The following is an 18,234-nucleotide window of genomic DNA, read 5'->3' as shown; positions in this document are numbered from 1 at the left end:
AAAAAAAAAAAAAAAAAAAAAAAAAGCACATTACTTTCAAAGCACAATGAATACTCAGTAGAGAACAACAAAACCCTTCAAAACAAGGGTCCTCAATAGTCTAATCACTGAGCTCGTAACAGGCAACAGAAAATAGAAATCGGATAGGTCATCTGTTCAGTCGGAAACAGAGAACACACAATCCCACCATTATAATATTAACCCAATTCCTAACCCTAGTTTACTACGCAACAAACACTTCGCTGGAGAAAGAGAAGCAGAGAGCATTGATTCAATAAAATAACCATCATCTTAGACTCAACCGTAGACAGAACAGAAAAAGAGAGAAGCTCGCCTGTGTAAATTAGTCGGCGATAGAAGAGACTCACCTCAGTCGCCTGTTTCGCCGGAGACTCGTCGAAGTTAAGCTCGTCAACAGTGGAGAGAGACTCGCAATCGCGTGGGGCTTTTAATGGTTATACTCGAACCGAACCGGGAAAACATAATTGAAAAGAAGGAACCGATCGGGTTTAGTTGGTGTATCCGAACCCGAACCGAAAAACGTAATTTTGACCGGTTCGGTTCGGATAATTTGCCTAGGGGGTTAAAATGTTAGAAAATATTATATGCAGGTGACAATTAAAAACGTAACAATAAAAAAGGGGTTATATACGAAACGTTTGCTCTTAACCTATTTTAAACTACTCTCTGCTCAGATCACAGCAAAGCCGACGTTGAACTTTCTCACCGCCGGAGCGCGTGATCCACACTCTCTGACGTTATCCGATTTAAGATTCTCCGATGGCGATTGTATACGCGGCTGTGGCGAGAGGTACGGTGGTATTAGCGGAATTCAGCGCCGTTACGGGAAACACAGGCGCCGTGGTACGACGGATCCTCGAGAAGCTTTCGCCGGAGACCACCGATGAAAGACTTTGTTTCTCACAAGACCGTTACATCTTCCATATTCTTAGATCCGATGGTCTTACCTTTCTCTGTATGGCCAATGATACCTTCGGAAGTAAGATTTTTTCTCCCAATCGTTGGATATGTTTTGAGATTTATGGCTATTGAAATTTGCTTTGGATTTAAAGTGTTTGTTGTATATGATTCACGAGTTTTAAGGTCTTCTCTTTATGCTTATGGTGGTGGTGGTGGTGATTGGATTTTGTAGGGAGGATTCCATTTTCGTATTTGGAAGATATTCATATGAGGTTTATGAAAAACTATAGAAGAGTGGCGCATCAGGCTCCAGCTTATGCAATGAATGATGAATTCTCAAGGGTTTTGCATCAGCAGATGGAGTTCTTCTCTAGTAATCCTAGTGTTGATACTCTCAATCGTGTTAGAGGAGAAGTCAGTGAGGTATAAGTCTTCTTTAGCTCACATGCTTCTTTGTAACTGTCTTTGGTGGAAAAGGTTAGTTTTCTCATTGTTGTTTTTTCGGGTTATACAGATTCGATCAGTCATGGTTGAGAACATTGAGAAAATAATGGAGAGAGGTGATAGAATTGAGCTTCTTGTTGATAAGACAGCAACTATGCAAGATAGTGCATTTCACTTCAGGAAACAATCTAAGCGCCTCCGTCGAGCTCTTTGGATGAAAAACGCTAAGCTCTTGTAAGGATCTCTGTCTCTTCTTGATTCTCTTTGGTTTTGGTACTTACGAGAACGAGATACAACTCTCTACATTCTATGTGTTTTCAACTCGCCTTTTTGCAGCATAGTTTACTAATATATCTCTTAAACTAGAGATACATTAGTTCTAAGTTTAGGAAATTCTCCTCAAGAAAAAATCAAAGTATCTNAGTTTATATCTCTGAATATTGGCGATAGAAGCTATACTTCCTTAGTTCCAACTTTGCATAGAGAAGTGTACTATGTTTCGTTTTGATGTTTTCGTCTGTTCCAGATTATTATAATTTCTCATCTTTTGGTTTTAACTATCATTCTATGTGTTTGACAGGGTCCTGCTGACGTGCTTAATAGTTCTTGTGCTGTACATAATAATCGCATCTTTCTGTGGAGGCATCACTTTACCGTCGTGCAGATCTTAATCTCTGGCGGCTATATCTAAGGTAACCGGAAACAGACCACTGTTTTTGTAAATCAACTCAGTCGCATCCCTTCAGTTTCCAGTCTTGGTTTTTGCATGAAAATGAGAGTGAGTTTGAGGTTACATGTCATAGATGGTCCTCCTCGCTTATGTAACTCTTGTAAATTTCAAATTGATACAGAGGTTTATGGTTTATTGAACACTTTTCTTGTCTTGTAGATTTAGTCACTTGAGTGAGTTTGTTATCTGTATTTCTAAAACCATCTGCGTTGTGTCTCTCAGAATATTGCATTTGCAATGAAAATCACATATTCGTTATTTTTGTTGTTAAAATGACTTTGAGCTTTCATCTTGGTTTACGTTACTGATTTACAAAGATTTGCTCCCTTATCCCCCCCTGTCTCTGTTTCCATTAATTGAAACCATATTAGTTGCCACTCTCTTTTTAGCAAATTTGTCATAACTTTATATATGTCGTCACAAATTTATGTTCTTATTAGGATCTTAGGAAATTAAAAATTTACAAATGTTGTCACAATTATGTCGAAAACATGTTGCAAGTTTTGCAATAACCTTGTAGAAACCATTGGAGATGATCTTTATAATTATGATTTACCACTATAGCTTTAAACAGTCGAACCCAATCAAAGCGTTAGATTCAGTTTAATCCTTCCTCCATCGATGAAGACTATACTGTATATAACTATAGGAAAGCTTTAACCAAAATAGGTTTAGCACAAGAAATTGTAAGCACTTTTATGTATATCTCTCTTATCACATGGTGGTAGTTGGAAAGAAACTCTTACATCCAAAAAAATCAAGAGAAACGATTGAATGAAATAATCAGCTATATAGTTGTTCTCATAGCTGTACTGATAGACATTGCACATGCATCGGAACAAATGTATCCACTGTATGGATCACAAAGCTTTAAAATGATAGGCGCTCTACATCTTGAGTGACAACTTGCACAGAACGGGCGAGAACTAAGGTCGTTAGGAACCACTTCAACTTTAACTTTATTGTAGTTGATGATGCGTCCTGGCATGAGACGTGAAAAATCTCCAAGTACACATGTGGTATGTGCAGTAACCCCGCAATCAGAGCAAGTATAGAACCACTTACTTGGATCTGTTTCCACCTCACAAATATCGCACCAATATTTCCCGTTTGTATTTTCGCCATAGCATAGGGAAAGTGGATGATCGTCGCAGCTATGTTTTACAACTTTTGGTAAATCAGTACAGTGTGAATCCAGATCAAAGTCACAAGTATCACAACTAAGCACATAACCATCTATATGTGTATAACATGCATCACAATAGTGATCGTCCTTCTTTTCGTAATATAGAGGATGTTTGTGACCATCATGAATGACCGGTTCAGAACGTGAACCACAACGGACATCTAAAACCCACCAATCAGAAACGTACCTGAAACTAGTAGACTTTGTTCTACAAGCCGTGCAACGGAAAACATCGTAGAATCTAAAATCTTTGCTATGAAATGTACGTGGTGGTCTGGACCATAGTGTGAATGGTTTTGTGTTGAATACAAGTCGTTTCTTTTTTGGAAGTTTAGCACATTTCTCATGGAGAATGAAACGACATTCCTCACAGTTATAGACCGGATCAGAATACACAGGAAGGACGCATGCTTCACAACGTGAGCCTTCGTCACGATTGATATTGTCCTTTTTGAGTATTAGATTATGCTCTTCATGACTGAAATGCTTGATCAAGTTATCACCCACCACTTTGAAAGGTGCAATATCTTCGTTATCCTCAAGTGTCCCTTCGAGTTCTACTCCATCCCATACGTCTTTTCTTGTTGCACATAGTGAATGAGCAGCGTAGTTGGGGCAAATAGCGTAAGAATAAGCCCCATAGTATTGACTTATATCTTTGCGACAAATCCCACATTTCGAATACCCAACGCCGAGATGATGAGTGAGAGAGATGTGATGATCGTGACGGTTGATGTTTATGACACGTGGTAAGTCAATACAAGTCCGATGGACAACAAACCCGCATTGAATACACATGTAAGGACTTCGATCACCTTGCATCCCGCAAGCATTACATTCAAATGAGATTTGTCTTGATAAGAGGACAAGTCGATGCTCATGCGTCTTATGATGCTCGATAGCAAGAGGTGGTGGATCTTTTGTACAAAACTGGCATACGCTGAAGTTGCATATCGAGCAACGATAAAGCACCTTGTTTGGTCGTTCTCCACAGAGAAGACATGTCTTCTCGGCGTCACTGTCTAGTGATTCGTATAAGAGTAACTCTAGAGGATGTTGAGGATGAGAAGGATGATTCACCTCTTGGGAAAGATTGACACACTCAACATGAAAGTGGACTTTACATTCAAGACATGCATAAGAACATCCACCATTTATAGCCCTTGCAAACTCCACAATGGCGCCTGCCCGGGTTAGCCGGTTCTCTCAAGAAGACAACTGGATGATGATGAGACTTCAAATGTTCAATAGTAACCGGCAATGGATTTATCCCACATGTGAGATCCACGGTGAAGTTGCAATTTGATGAACAACGATAACCAAAAGTAAAAAAAGACTTACCACATAGATTACATTTACATGGTTTTCGTAGAGAATTGTGGAGTTTGAGAGGATGCTGAGGATGAGAAGGATGGTTGAGGATCTCTGATGGAGCCTCGGCACACTCTTTGTGAAAGAACAAACCAGTTGAGGAAGGCTCGTTGCAACGGTAGCCTCCATAGATGGGACCTTTTACATTGCAGCCTTTGCAAGAATCATTAACAAAACGAGACGAAATGGTCAAAGGGTATCTGTGAGTTTGTAGTATTTTGAGTGATGGATCCATTTTTGTGGTTTGATCTTTCGTGATCCAAATGCTGTATGTTTTTTTGGGAGAGATCTCAAGGTGTCATATGTGAACACCTTAAAAGATGATTTGTTTGTGGATCTCCAATGATTCATGTGCAATCACTTCCCTTAGTGTGTTCCACGAGATTATCATCATATGTTTTTCGAATTCAACTAAAATATTACTATAATATACAGTTGAATTATTACATATTCCTAACTGTATACGACATGCACATTAATTTATCTTATAGTACAGTAGAACCTGTATAAATTAATACTCTTTAAACTAATACTCGCTATAAATTAATAAATTTTTCCGGTCCCGAGTTAGGCCGATGTAAAAAATGACACATTTCGATAAAATAATAAGATAATATTTTTTTGAAAATCCTAAGTAACAATATGGTCCCATCAATATCATAAATTAATAATCAAATAAACTAATATATATATATATATATACATTTATATCTAAGAAAATCTAGTGAGATAGGACTCTATTGTTGTTTGACTATATCTAAGAAAATCTAGTGAAATATAACTCTATTATTGTTTTCATATTTCTGAATTTGCATTTTTGTTGGAGTTTATCTCTTATCTTTTTCATTGTTATCTTCTCAAATTGCATTCAAAAATTTTGGAGAGTCCTAGATGTGATAATTAGTTCTAAAAGTATCACAATATATTATTCGTCTTCATCATTACCATGAAGGATGGTAGTAGCAATTTATTCTAAATTCTAAACTTCTAACATTTATCATTTTTACCTAGATAATATAGTAAACAATTGACATTCATCCTATTACGATAGCCAAAATTATAAATTAAAAAAAATATTTAAAAATGTGAATGATAAAAAATATAGTTTATTTAGTAATATAAAATTTTTAAAATTATAAAAATGAAAAAATCTCTTCATAAATTAATAAAATATTAATTTATCGATAAATTAAAACCTCTATAAATTAATAAATTTTCATGGTCCAGACCTTATTAATTTATAGAGGTTTTACTGTAGTAAACAATCGATGAGTATAATACTAAAAAAAAATTAATTTCCTAAATTCAACATCTAACGTGTTAACAGCTACGATATATAATTATAATATTGAATCATTTCTGCAATTTCATATTCCTTATTCTCGAGTCTTGAGATCTTATATAACTTTTGACTGATAAATCCATGAGCAATTGAGTTTGAAATTTGACAAACTGTGCAACTTAATAAATATGAGTTGTAAGGGAGAGAAAACTTACAGTTTGTGAAGGGTTCCGAGGAGAAGTACAATCAGGCGATAATTTATGAGATATGGATGGAACTAGACAACAAATTTACACAACAACTAGGTAACAACCAGCACATAGTGCCGTATAAAATAATTATTAAATGAGTTTACATAAATTTTATTTACAAAATCTAATATTTATCGGTACTTGAAATCTAAAATTCAATTGTGTAGTATATATTAAAAATATATATATCTAATTTTTGTAGAATAATTAAAATTTAATCCGTGAGAATTATTGTAATATCAATCTTGTATTATCATATCATATGAACAAAGAGCTTTTAAATTTATTTTAAAGATTTTATAAAAATGCAATTAAAGGATATAATTAAGTTAGAAAGAGAATATAAAAATTTAATTTTAGGTGTTAATTGTATTTTTGGAAAAATATAATGGTATATAAATGTAGATATTATAAAAAACTGATGATAAATAAAGAAAATAGTGTCTAGAGTTCTGTAAATGCGACACATCAACATTTTGTGTGAGAATACTTCTCTTTTAATATATAAGGGATATGTTTCCATTGTGCAAGCAATCTACAAAGGTAATCGATTGGTTAGGAATGCGATTCTCGCCATAACAACCCCAAAACTTATGATGATATAATTAATGATGATCAACAAAGAAACTTGCTTTTTCTCAAAAAAAAAAAAACAAAAAAAAAAAACAAAGAAACTTGTTGCTTGGGACAGGGGCAAAAGAAGTATAAACAGTAACGGTTGGGTTTTTTCCTGACAAAGCGTTATGACTGTATGTTGCACAATTTCTTTTTTTTTTTTAAATAATATATATATAAGTCTAATTTATCATATGATTTTTTTGTTTACTTTAATCTGGCATTTTAATCAATAACATAGCAGTAGCACCATAACAAAGGATTATCCAAAAAAATTACAGTTTTAAAACCTAAAAACCTAAATCACACCCTTCATTTCCTAAATTAAATATCTACATCAAAAATAATATGGAAATAATGTCCATTTTAGCAAATTAAACATCTACTTACAGTAAAAAAAAATTACACATGTTATCAAAATGATCTACACTTCCATTAGCACAATTAAAGAATAAAAAAGGGCAATTGTCATGGATACCATGATTTTAAGTTTTTGGGTCAAAAATACCACAAGCCCCAACAATTTCCAGTTCTAACATTTGTCATTAAACAATTTGACAAGATTACATTTACATCAAAACACTCGCATATTTGCTTCATCTCTTCGTCTCACCGTTTCACATTCTCTTTGCTTCATCGTACGTCCTCCTCGCCTCACCTCGTCGTGCACTCTCCTCGCCTCACCTCGCCATGCACTCTCCTCGCCTCACCTTGCTTCGTCGTTTTGCGTTTTAATCTGTGATAACAGATCTCAACAGCGACTGCGACGATCTCAAATCATGATGTGTCTTCGTTAAATTTGCACATTGCGAGATCTTTGTGTCCGCTTCAAATGTTGTACTCTCAGATGGCTCAAGCCTCCTAATGAGCATAGAAAACGACACCGTATATGCTGATTATCCTTCGTCATATTTGAGATCGGGTCGGTGATCTCAGATTTAAGCTTGTGTTGAGCTTGCTGGGACTCAGCTTGGAGTAGTGTTTCCAAATGAAAAACAATCTCGGTATCGTTGGATGGAAGTATCAAAGCTATTCAAGAGGTAAATTTTATTCTCAATGTCATTAATCTTAATTTGTGAGATCCCTATCTCTTAAGTCTTGAAATTTTGAATATAATTCCTTGATTTATGGCTCAATACTCTGTAGACTTATCTTGGTTTTGATATGTTAAGGATGACACAATTATTGTAGATCCCTATAATCAAAGAGGGATTTTAGATTAGTTGAGATACTTAAACTCGAGCAACAATTGCATTGTTTAAGTCTCATGTGCTCACTCGTAAATATCTTATGTTTGTTACTAGTTAGGTTCCTTTTACACCTAATGTTTGAATTAGTAAAATGGAGAGTCTAATATTGAATTCATTGCAACACATTAGATTCTTTGTGATTGATTTGGGATCAGAGGTACCTAATCAATCAACATAATGGCAAAGTATACCACTTTCATCACATTTCTAGAATGTGAATCTGTTGAAAAAAGAAAATGACATACATGGGAGAGTTAATTTTTCTATTTGGTTCGAAGAATCTATTTTTTAATGCTATGGTGTGCAAAGCATAAGTAGCTTTGAAGGGTATTACATGGTGCGTCTGTATTGGTTTATGTAGATGGATGAGGTTTTAATGTGGTATTTCTCTTTTGACGTACTGTAGCTAAAATTCAGGAATGGATTAGTAAAGATTAGGAAGACCTTCCTAAACATATTTTCTGATTTCATTATTTTTTTACAGAAGGACAAGGCAAGGTTGCACAAAGAGAGATAACAAATCACACATGTCATGGATCACACTGAAACCTGATCTTTAGTTTTGAAGCATTGGTTTTTGTTGTTATCCAAGCAATTCGAACTCGCTATTCTATTAATAAACCACATTTTATTGGTCTTTGTTTTTCTTATTACATTTTGTGACAAATATATATTTACCACAAAACTTGTTACTCATTTATACCATGAGATAGGCATGCTAATTATCATTTAGGAGGATTCCAAGAAATTTATGAAAGACCTTTTTTTTTTTAATTTAGGAAGGCTTTTATAAAGTTTAGGAAGGACAATATAATATTTAGGAAGGTTCACTTGAAATTTAGGAAAACCTTCCTAGACACTGAGTTAATTGAGATGTTTAGGGGTTGGTTCGTTCTCTAGAGATGGTTTTTGTTTTCACATTAGAAATTGATGTTAAAGATAGTTTGGATGGTGTGTTTTGTAAAAATTTGAATTTGATGTTAATTGAATCAAATGCTAATTCTCTATAAATTGAGGAAGCATACCTTGATATCATGAAAATTTCATTGATAGCTCTGGATGGTATTCATAAAAATGTTCTTAGAATTCTTTAAAAAATAAAAATGGAAATACACACCCACAAGGGTTTGAACTCACATCATCCTGAATTACACAAAACTCTTCCTAAAATACCATCCAATCTTTCCAGAAAACACAAAATACGCGTCTAATAACTATATATTTAACAATTGCTAAACAATAATTGAATAATATGCTTTGGCCTAATGGTTACTTTCACAATCTTAATAGGATGAGACCGTGTGTTCGAGAGTCGGGCGGGCGTATATTCCCATTTTTTTCCTTATTTTTTTTTAATGAATGTCATCCTAAATTACAGAAAACGCTTTCTAAATACCATCCAATCTTTCCAGAAATCACAAAATGCGCGTATTTTTTTTAAAATGAATGTCATCATAAATTACTGAAAACGCTTCCTAAATACCATCCAATCTTTCCAGAAATCACAAAATGTGCGTCTAATAGCTATATATTTAACAATTGCTAAATAATACTTGAATAATAGGCTTTGGCCTAATGGTTACTTTCACAATCTTAATAGGATGAGACCGTGTGTTGAGAGACGGGCGGGCGTGTTTTCCCATTTTTTTCCTTATTTTTTTTAATGAATGTCATCCTGAATTACACAAAATCCTTCTAGAAACTTACAGATTCAATTTTTCACAATCATAAATACCATCCAATCTTTCCAGAAACTGTAGAGAAACTAGCATACATATTCAATTAACATCAAAACGAAATTATTTCACAAAGCACATCATTCTCCAAGATCCCGTATTAGCTCTCTTATTGTCTTCCTTCCTAAAGACACACTCTTCTATTTTTTTTATATTTTTTATATTGAAGAGCATAACAAGAAACTATTTGAATCATGTGGAAATTACAGCAAACAACACCAACCATATGTTTCGAATAAAGAATACGACAATACTATTAAATATTATAAAATACCCTCATTTGAGAATCGATGGAGTAATGAACTTGAACTTGGGTGCTTTAGTGATAAGCTTGTCATAAGTGTCTTGATCAAACAACACCATGTTGTTCACCTTTTCCTTTTGCTTTTCTTTGCTCCATTTTTGTTTTATTTAAACAAACATCTGTAGGTAAAAGAGAAACTATTAAATACTAAGATCATGAAGAGTGATACTTAAAACACAAAACAAGACAATGATTACACAACCAAAGCTGAATTACACCATACTCTTTCGAGAAATGGATCACATATACCTATATTTCTGGATTTGTATGAAACAAGTGCAAGGAGATACCTAAATCTTCAGTGAATACATATACTTAACCTTCATTTACCCAAATAAGACAAATCAATCTCCCATGGGACGAAACCTAAATCAATTTCTCAAAAACTTATTTCTTAAACCTACATTTACAATAGGTACACATTGATTGTATCGTATAAAGATGGAATAATGGATAATAAATGAAACAAACCTTCTTCTTCTTCTTTCCACAAGTTGTGCTCTATATCAACCTGAAAGCATCAAAATCAGTAAGAATTTGCATTTTAAATTGTTGCCTCCACATCCACCACAACCGCTTCGTCCTCCTCTGTTCCACCACTGCCATAACCACCTCAGATCGGGCTCCACCTCTTTCTCCACCCCGATCGCCAGATGAACCATCACCGATGTTGTCAATTAGAGCGTCGTCGGGTCTAGACACATCAATGGCTTTGGAATGACCATTGTTGCTAATCTCGATCTTCATTAGCTATAGTGAACGAAGAGATCGCCGCCGCCATCATCAATTTGAGATCATAACTTTTTTGATACCTTTACACACAAGGAGAAAATGGTCATTTTAATGATTAATGAATGGTATTAATGGAAAAGGAATGAGTGTGTGGTATTTTAGGAAGAAAAACCTTTTTAATGGTATTTTAGTGTATTTCTCGTAAAAAAAAATGATACCAAAAAAATATCCACATCAAATCATAGTATTACTTAGTAATTTTCATATTCGATCTTTGCCATCTACTCTAATTAATCAATAACATTTTGTGGGTTAAATTTTACTCAAAAGTAATGAAAACATACATTTTCTTATTTTTACTTTTATCGGATGTCCCTCAAGGAACATTAAAAACATACACATATAGGGGTGCAATTGTATGTTTTGTAACTTTCTTTTGTTCTACCAAAAAAAAATTTGTATGTTTTTTTTCTTTGATCTTCAAAAAGATAACAGAAGTTCAAGAGCAAGAATAAAACAAATGCCAACCAAAAGAATACGCCAGTCCGGAGCGAAATCATCGGCGACCTTCCATGATGAGTTAGAGTTTAAATTGTACATATCAATCTCACAAATTCGGTTGCCACTCTGGTCGTACTGATTCACAAATCTCAAAACTTTATGGTTCGTCTCCTCCTCCTTGACCTTGTCGTATCCAAGAGCGTACACCTCATATTTGTGGTAAGAATTGCAGGGTTCGATCCACCTTGTTTGTCCCAAATAAGGGTTTCAAACAACAAGCCGCCCAGGATATTCCAACAACAACATCACCATCTCAATTCCCTTCCTCTGCTTCTTTAGAAAGCTCTCACCTTTCGTTAAAGTGTTCCAGTTTTTACAGGTCAATCGCAATTTTCCCAAACATGTCACCGGAAGCCTAGAGAGTACCTCCTCCTCTATATCACTTGGAAGATCAGAGATATGTGAAAAGACTGCGTGATCCTTCGTTTTGTCATCATCATCATCATCATCATCAATCGACATCTCCTTTAACGCCTTGCCAAGAGCGTACCCCATTCCGCAAAAGCTCCTCAAACACGCAACCTTCTTCAACTCTAAGATAAACTAATATTTATCAGTAAAGGTGAAACCCCTCTAGTTGAGAAAGCGGGTCCTTCACGATTGTATGTTTTGTTTTGTTAAAATTAGTATAATTAATTTTACGAATTAGTCCCTTTGTTTTGGCAAATATGCACTAAGAGAGTGAGAGTTTTAAAGACACGTACGGCACGCTCTGCTCTCGAAGGAAAATAAAAAAATCTCTTTGTGCGACCTTTACGCAATTCGCAAGTACGACCCCTCTCTCTCTCTCTCTCTCCTTCTTCTTCTTCGCGTGCGGATCAATACCTAATCGTGACGGTGTGGTTCCTCTAGGGGTTTTGGATCCTGATCGGAATCGGAATCGAAATCGAAATCGAACCGGCATGAGGCTAATCCTATTGCCGGATCCACCCAGTCTATCAACCGGCGTACCTGATATTTTCGAACAAGGCGGACCCCAGAACGTCGTCAGACGCGCCGTCGTCATCGGTAACGGTTTCCCTGGCTCCGAGAATCAGTGTATCGGTCTCGTTCGTGCCCTCGGCTTGGCCGAAAATCACCTACTCTACGTGAGTTGCGGTTTTTAGCATCCCCTTTCATTTCTTCAACTCGATTATGTACTGATCAGTAGGGCGTCGTATGCTTTGGTTGTGAGATTGATGATTGTTTTCGGATTTAGGACTTACTTTATGGCTTATGTATTCTCTACGTTCTTAGCTTGTTAGGTCTACAATAGGAGTGTGATAATTTCTTAAATTTTGAGTACTTCTTTAGCATGTTTGTAAATTTTTTAGCGAAACTAGGAATTGATGGATATGTATATATCTCATGTTCTGCAAAATTTATGGTAAACAATGGAATAAGGTTCTGGTGTGGGAGATCTAAATTATGTATCCTGTCACAAAATACTATATGATAACAGCCTGGACACATGTATACAATTTTTTTGTTGGTAAATGTTAAAGAGGTATTGAATCAAGGGTTTCCGTAGAGAGAAGTAGTGCCATTTGGTAGTCCACCATGTTAGAGTTTTAGTAGGTCTTGATAGTAGCATTAATCCTAGGTGGTGGAGCGTGATGTTGGCGTGTACAACTACTGAATTTCGTTTAGAAGGAACACTGGTAGTGGTAGGAGTCTTTAGTTTACTTTTTGATGCATGCATATAAGACTGTTTTTATGTGTCTTTGGCGTCTCTGGTTTCTTTGATCATCAATAGTGTTGAAATTCACGTAATTTTACTTTTAAACATGATTTTTGATTCGATGAGATTATCTGTTTTTCTTGGTTCAAGCGAGTGACAAGGCCTAAAGGAGGGCTAAATGAGTGGCTGCATTGGCTTCCAGTTGGTTTTCATAAGAAGTTGGACTTTATCCTCAGGCATATTTACCTCTACTCCAGATTAATGCTTAGATCCAAACAAAGTAAATACATCACATCTGTACCCTCGGAGAATGGTGGTAGTGTAGGTTTGGCCTCTATTCTTGAGGCTGATGTGAAGAGCATTGTAAATATGGCCCGTCAAACCTATGAAAAGTATGTATTCTTTCTAAAATTCTTTTGTGGTGTTTGTTCATTTGGACACTGTTGCCTTTTTATAAGTTACAAGTAGTACTTAAAGCGAAATTCAAGCCTGAGTGTATGCCTTTCCTTTCTCTATCACGAATTTCTGTTTATTCATGGATTGGGAATCATATTGCACATCTGGCTAAGTGATTTTATTTTCTTGTCACAGGGAAGGCCCGTTGGTAGTGATTGCATGTGGAAGAGATACAATTTCTATTGCTAGCTCGATAAGGCGTTTGGCTTCTGAAAACGTCTTCGTTGTTCAGGTCTATTACAAGCTTTAACCTGTTTGTTATGTTACTAATGAAGGCATAGTGGACTTAGAAGTACAATTCGAGATAATATTTTTATTTAATGGTATCTATAGGAAGAATTTTGCTCCTATATCCTCTGATAATCTAGAGAATGAGATTTGTGTCCTGGTCCTGAGAATTCTAAAATAGCGCTGTTTGGTCTTCATTTTGTAGATACAACATCCTAGATCACATTTAAATAGGTTTGACATGGTGATCACGCCTCGTCATGACTACTACCCTCTAACGCCTGAAGCACAAGAGCAGGTTCCTAAATTTATGCGGAGGTGGATCACTCCACGTGAACCTCCTCAGGATAATGTAGTAAGTACTAAATAGTAGATATCATGCTTTATGCTCAATTCTTTTCTCCATAATGTTGAAGAAATACAGTAGATTAATCTTTCTGTGGAGCTTTCATTTGTAATTACCTTGAATGAACTCGCCTATTTTCAGGTCTTGACTACAGGAGCTCTACACCAGATCGATTATGCCTTACTCCGTAAAGCAGCTAGTGCCTGGCATGATGAATTTGCTGCTCTTCCAAAGCCGTTAGTTGTGGTCAACATCGGCTGGCCTAGAAGTAGGTTCTTTTTACTCTTTTAAGTTACTAGAAGGATTTCTTATATTTCCAGTATATAACTTATAACACACGAGCGCTTAAATCTCTTGAATACTGAAACTTTAACCTTTTTGCCATGGTTTTGTTTTGTCTTTCTGAATAGGTAACTGTCGGTATGGAGCAGACATCGCAAAGCAGCTAACAGACTCCATTCTTGATGTCCTTGCTACCTGTGGAAGTGTCAGAATTTCTCTTTCATACAAAACCCCTGCAAAGGTCTCTTGACACTTTTTTTCTTTTTCTACCCACAGCCATAGCTGATATTCTTCTTGAGCCTCACCTGGTACTTTACTATGCAAGCAGGTTTCAAGAGTAATCTTCAAAGAACTTGGAGATAACCCAAAAGTTTACATATGGAATGGCCAAGGTACAGACAATTCATAGCAAGCTACTGCTTCAGCTTTGTACATAAGTACAACGCAATGACAAAAGTTTCTTATGGTTGTTAAAATTCTATTTCAGAACCAAATCCGTACATGGGACATCTAGCTTGGGGTGATGCGTTTGTGGTGACCGCAGATTCTGTCAGTCTGATCAGCGAAGCCTGTAGCACCGGGTATGTAATATGCTGAGATATATCCTTTCTTTTTTCCAACAACTTAAAACTACAATCTGAGTATGCATTCATTTCTGCAGAAAACCAGTGTATGTTGTTGGAACCGATCACTGTAAATGGAAGATTGCAGATTTCCAAAAGTCTTTGAGGGATCGAGGAGTTGTCCGCCCATTTACAGGTTTCGAAGATGTAAGTATCTTTACATTGTAGAGCTATCTTTTCTCCCTTTTTTCTCCATCTAATGGATTCTTTTTAATATTAGAGAGATCTCTGGCAAGGGTTTTGTTATATTCTCTATGTCTTAGTTGATTTGGTTTTAATGGTATTTTATAGATGTCGGTAAGTTGGAGTTATCCGCCATTGAATGACACAGCAGAGGCAGCTACAAGAGTACGGCGTGAATTGGCTGCACGCGGATGGAGTTTACGGTCTTGAATTTTATACTCTTCTTTGCTGTAACATTTATTTGCGGAATCACATTTTGTCCAAAGCTGGAGAAACAGAAGCCTAAGAGAATCAGATGTTGTGCAGAAAGAAAGAAAGAAAAGGTGTCGATGCCCATTTAAAAGGGTCATTTCATTTTAGTTTGCCCTATAAAGTTTTGCTGATAATGTTTTTACCAATAGGCCAAATACAAAAAATCTTTGCTACTCAATCGGACTGGCCTTTGTGATATAAGGAAAGTGGAAAGTTTTCTCACGTTTGTATTGGTTTGCGTTTGTCAATGAGATTTGACCGTTTGATGAGTGTGTAAAATAAGCAAAATCTTTCAGGCATATGACCTCCTTTGTCTCAAATCGCCACTAATTTGATATGAGTAAAATGAACATCAGGGAACTAATTTCCACAAAGATTAAAGAAATAAGACATCTTTTACTAAGGAGAAAACAAAAATACAAGGTTGTTTTTTAAGAAAAGCCAAACAACGCCGTTTTGATTTATATAACTCAAAACATCCTCAGTCTTATAGATGAGTTCAGCTTCTGTTCTCTTCTGACAATATGTACTGAACAATTCACAAACCTGCGGTCTATCTGGAAAGGTCTGTTTGTGCTTGTGAACTTTGTAGTTAGTAGTCATCTGGGAAGATGAACTGAAGATCTTGGTTGTCTCTGTACACTTGAACTAGAGCTGCGGCTTTGTATACAAACAAACCAACCATGGCTGGAACTATCTGCAAGTCACAACCATTGTGGAGATTAAAAAAGTTCAAACTTGTCACAAGACCATGTCAAAAGCAAGCGTTTAGCAGAGAAATCGGAAGGAATAAAATTACAACTTTGTGGATACACAAATAAACAAAGCTGAAAGTTGAAAAACCTAGCAAACAGAACTTGGAGATCCTGAAGGATATAGATATAGAAGCTGGATAAAGAATTCGACTTAAGCTCTCGAACGCTAATGTTTGGATAAACACCGACAAGAATATACAAAAGATCCTCTTCTCTAATGTTATGTGGATAAGGACGGTGAAATTTGTAAGAAGACATACTATAGATCTTTAATTTTCTGAATTTGAGGTAGATAAGCAATTAGCTTAGAATAGCTACCTGGAAGTCGAACAAGTCATTCTGGAAATACTTGTGTGAGAGTACCCACAAACCGTAAATTGCAGCTGGAATCACCAGGCGTGGAGAAGAGAGAGCCATGCCGCTGCCCCTGATGGTCCTCTCTACAAAGTCCTCAAGATCTTCACTTCTAATTCCAATCCTACAAAAGCAAGAGCAATGTGAGTAACAGGAACTACTCCACGGAGAACATGACCAGACTACAGAGTTCTCAAGGTCTGTACTTTTTAGGCTTTCTCTTCCGGAAGATATCAGGAACTGCTTCACGTGAAACACCATCAGCGTATCCATACAAAAGCTGAAGGTACAAACAACTGCACTGGAATAAAATTTGGTTAGGAATACATGAGCAAGCATGTTGCAGAACTTATATAATACAACGTGAGTCGACCAACTAAAATAGACAACTAACCTGAAAAGAACTCCAACTGCATAACTGACTGCAGCCTGTCAGAGACACACAAAAATTTTTTTAACAGATTTTCTCATGACTAGTTAAATGAGGAATAGAGAAGCCACGGTCTAAACTGGTAATAGCCTAATAGGAATAGCTATGACAAAGACATTATCCCAACTGTTCAAAGCACACTCCTGAACTCTTTCCATAAAAACGGATACGATTATATGGTCCATTTAAAGAGACGCAGCAGAGAAAAGTGTATTTTATTGCAAGAAAGTAATAAAAATGAGACAGAAAATGTGGTCTGAGTGACAGTGACATAGATAGTTGCTATGGTTTACTATGGGATAAGCCAAAAATGAGCCTCTTAAACACTTTTGTATCTCCATATCCCCGTTAAATACTATGCTTTTTAGGAATGCTGATTCATATAATTGACCTTGCAAAGAAAGAGAAGAACACCCACTAGATAGCTTACCTGGGCTGATAAAGCTAGTAAGCAATATCCGCTGCCCCCGGTTCCAATAACAATTGACAAGTACATAAGCTCACGCTTCAGCTACAAAATTAAAGACACAAAAGCAGCAATTCCAAAGTAAGTTCGATAACTAAACCATACAAATCCACTACGGCCATTACATACTGAACAACCATTTTCCACTATAGAGCGTTTTGTTGAATCATAAAGATTTGACTGGCAGACTAATTAAGAAACATACTGAAAGGAATAATCATACAGCTTCATATTTCAGCAAGTTAAATTTCTTCCTTCTCTCGCTGTCATCCTGTAGTGCCTGCAATCAAAACCCAAAGGGTTATACGCAGCATGATGTTACTGCAATGAGAACTAGAACATTCAAAAATAGATGACCCACCTTAGCTAGAGCTTTCTTGTTTATAGGGGCGGAATCACTTTCCCAACCAATCCATTCTTGGGTTGGTTTAAGTTTCAAGAAACCACTTTCATCATCCTCATCTACGCCATCAATTGACCTCTCCTGCATATATGCATATAGAATATAAAGACATTGATAAAAGTAACAGTTCCAAGTAGAAGACTGTCGCCATGAAAGCACACACCAACACTATATATCATTAAAGTGTATAGTGAATCACAAAAATGTACATAATTGCAACAGGATCAAATACATTTCAAGAAATTTAAATCTTCAGAAGCAAACTTAATTATTTACCTGAGTATCTAGTGGCCCAACAGGTGAAGATGAAGCTGTATTAGAACTAAGATCAATAGAATCGAGAATGTCCCTTAACCAGAGCCTATCAGAAACCTTAGAAATGAAATCTCCATTCTCTTCTCTGTCTTTCAAGA

At 36.0% G+C, this 18,234-nt stretch overlaps 3 protein-coding genes and 2 pseudogenes across 3 annotated transcripts in view; 2 read left to right on the top strand and 3 right to left on the bottom strand.

The window, feature by feature from the left end:
* LOC104738099 (GPN-loop GTPase 2-like) overlaps window positions 1-267 on the bottom strand; it is a 2,862-nt gene extending 2,595 nt beyond the window's left edge. Inside the window, exons 1-2 of the mRNA XM_010458332.1 lie at window positions 237-267; window positions 75-152 (exon numbers count right to left, since the gene is read on the bottom strand). Coding sequence (XP_010456634.1) covers window positions 75-152; window positions 237-267 — 109 coding nt within the window. The remainder of the gene's footprint in view (window positions 1-74; window positions 153-236) is intronic.
* Window positions 659-2,355, top strand: LOC104736244 (vesicle-associated membrane protein 714). Its single transcript, XM_010456197.2, has 4 exons — window positions 659-1,000; window positions 1,154-1,344; window positions 1,436-1,599; window positions 1,946-2,355. Exons 1-4 carry the CDS (start codon window positions 781-783, stop codon window positions 2,034-2,036), a joined length of 666 nt encoding a protein of 221 aa, XP_010454499.1. The 5' UTR covers window positions 659-780; the 3' UTR covers window positions 2,037-2,355.
* On the bottom strand, window positions 2,831-4,887 carry LOC104738098 (annotated as a pseudogene).
* On the top strand, window positions 12,077-15,635 carry LOC104770563 (mitochondrial fission protein ELM1). Its single transcript, XM_010456196.2, has 11 exons — window positions 12,077-12,151; window positions 12,236-12,471; window positions 13,194-13,435; window positions 13,635-13,731; window positions 13,933-14,082; window positions 14,215-14,341; window positions 14,484-14,596; window positions 14,684-14,747; window positions 14,843-14,936; window positions 15,017-15,125; window positions 15,270-15,635. The coding sequence occupies exons 2-11, from the start codon at window positions 12,286-12,288 to the stop codon at window positions 15,369-15,371; spliced, it is 1,284 nt and encodes a 427-aa protein (XP_010454498.1). The 5' UTR covers window positions 12,077-12,151; window positions 12,236-12,285; the 3' UTR covers window positions 15,372-15,635.
* LOC104736242 overlaps window positions 15,790-18,234 on the bottom strand; it is a 2,825-nt pseudogene continuing 380 nt past the window's right edge.

The sequence above is a fragment of the Camelina sativa genome, chromosome 13, assembly GCF_000633955.1.
Source record: "Camelina sativa cultivar DH55 chromosome 13, Cs, whole genome shotgun sequence".
Taxonomy (NCBI): domain Eukaryota; kingdom Viridiplantae; phylum Streptophyta; class Magnoliopsida; order Brassicales; family Brassicaceae; genus Camelina; species Camelina sativa.
Note: the sequence above shows the minus strand (reverse complement) of the source record. Positions and strands in the feature narration are given on the sequence as shown.

Coding starts and splice junctions, on each gene's coding strand:
- LOC104736244 (XM_010456197.2), top strand. CDS start 781: ATGGCGATTGTATACGCGGCTGTGGCGAGAGGTACGGTGGTATTAGCG. Junction 1,001..1,153: donor GGCCAATGATACCTTCGGAA/GTAAGATTTTTT, acceptor TGGATTTTGTAG/GGAGGATTCCATTTTCGTAT. Junction 1,345..1,435: donor TTAGAGGAGAAGTCAGTGAG/GTATAAGTCTTC, acceptor CGGGTTATACAG/ATTCGATCAGTCATGGTTGA.
- LOC104770563 (XM_010456196.2), top strand. CDS start 12,286: ATGAGGCTAATCCTATTGCCGGATCCACCCAGTCTATCAACCGGCGTA. Junction 12,472..13,193: donor CCGAAAATCACCTACTCTAC/GTGAGTTGCGGT, acceptor TCTTGGTTCAAG/CGAGTGACAAGGCCTAAAGG. Junction 14,083..14,214: donor AACCTCCTCAGGATAATGTA/GTAAGTACTAAA, acceptor GCCTATTTTCAG/GTCTTGACTACAGGAGCTCT.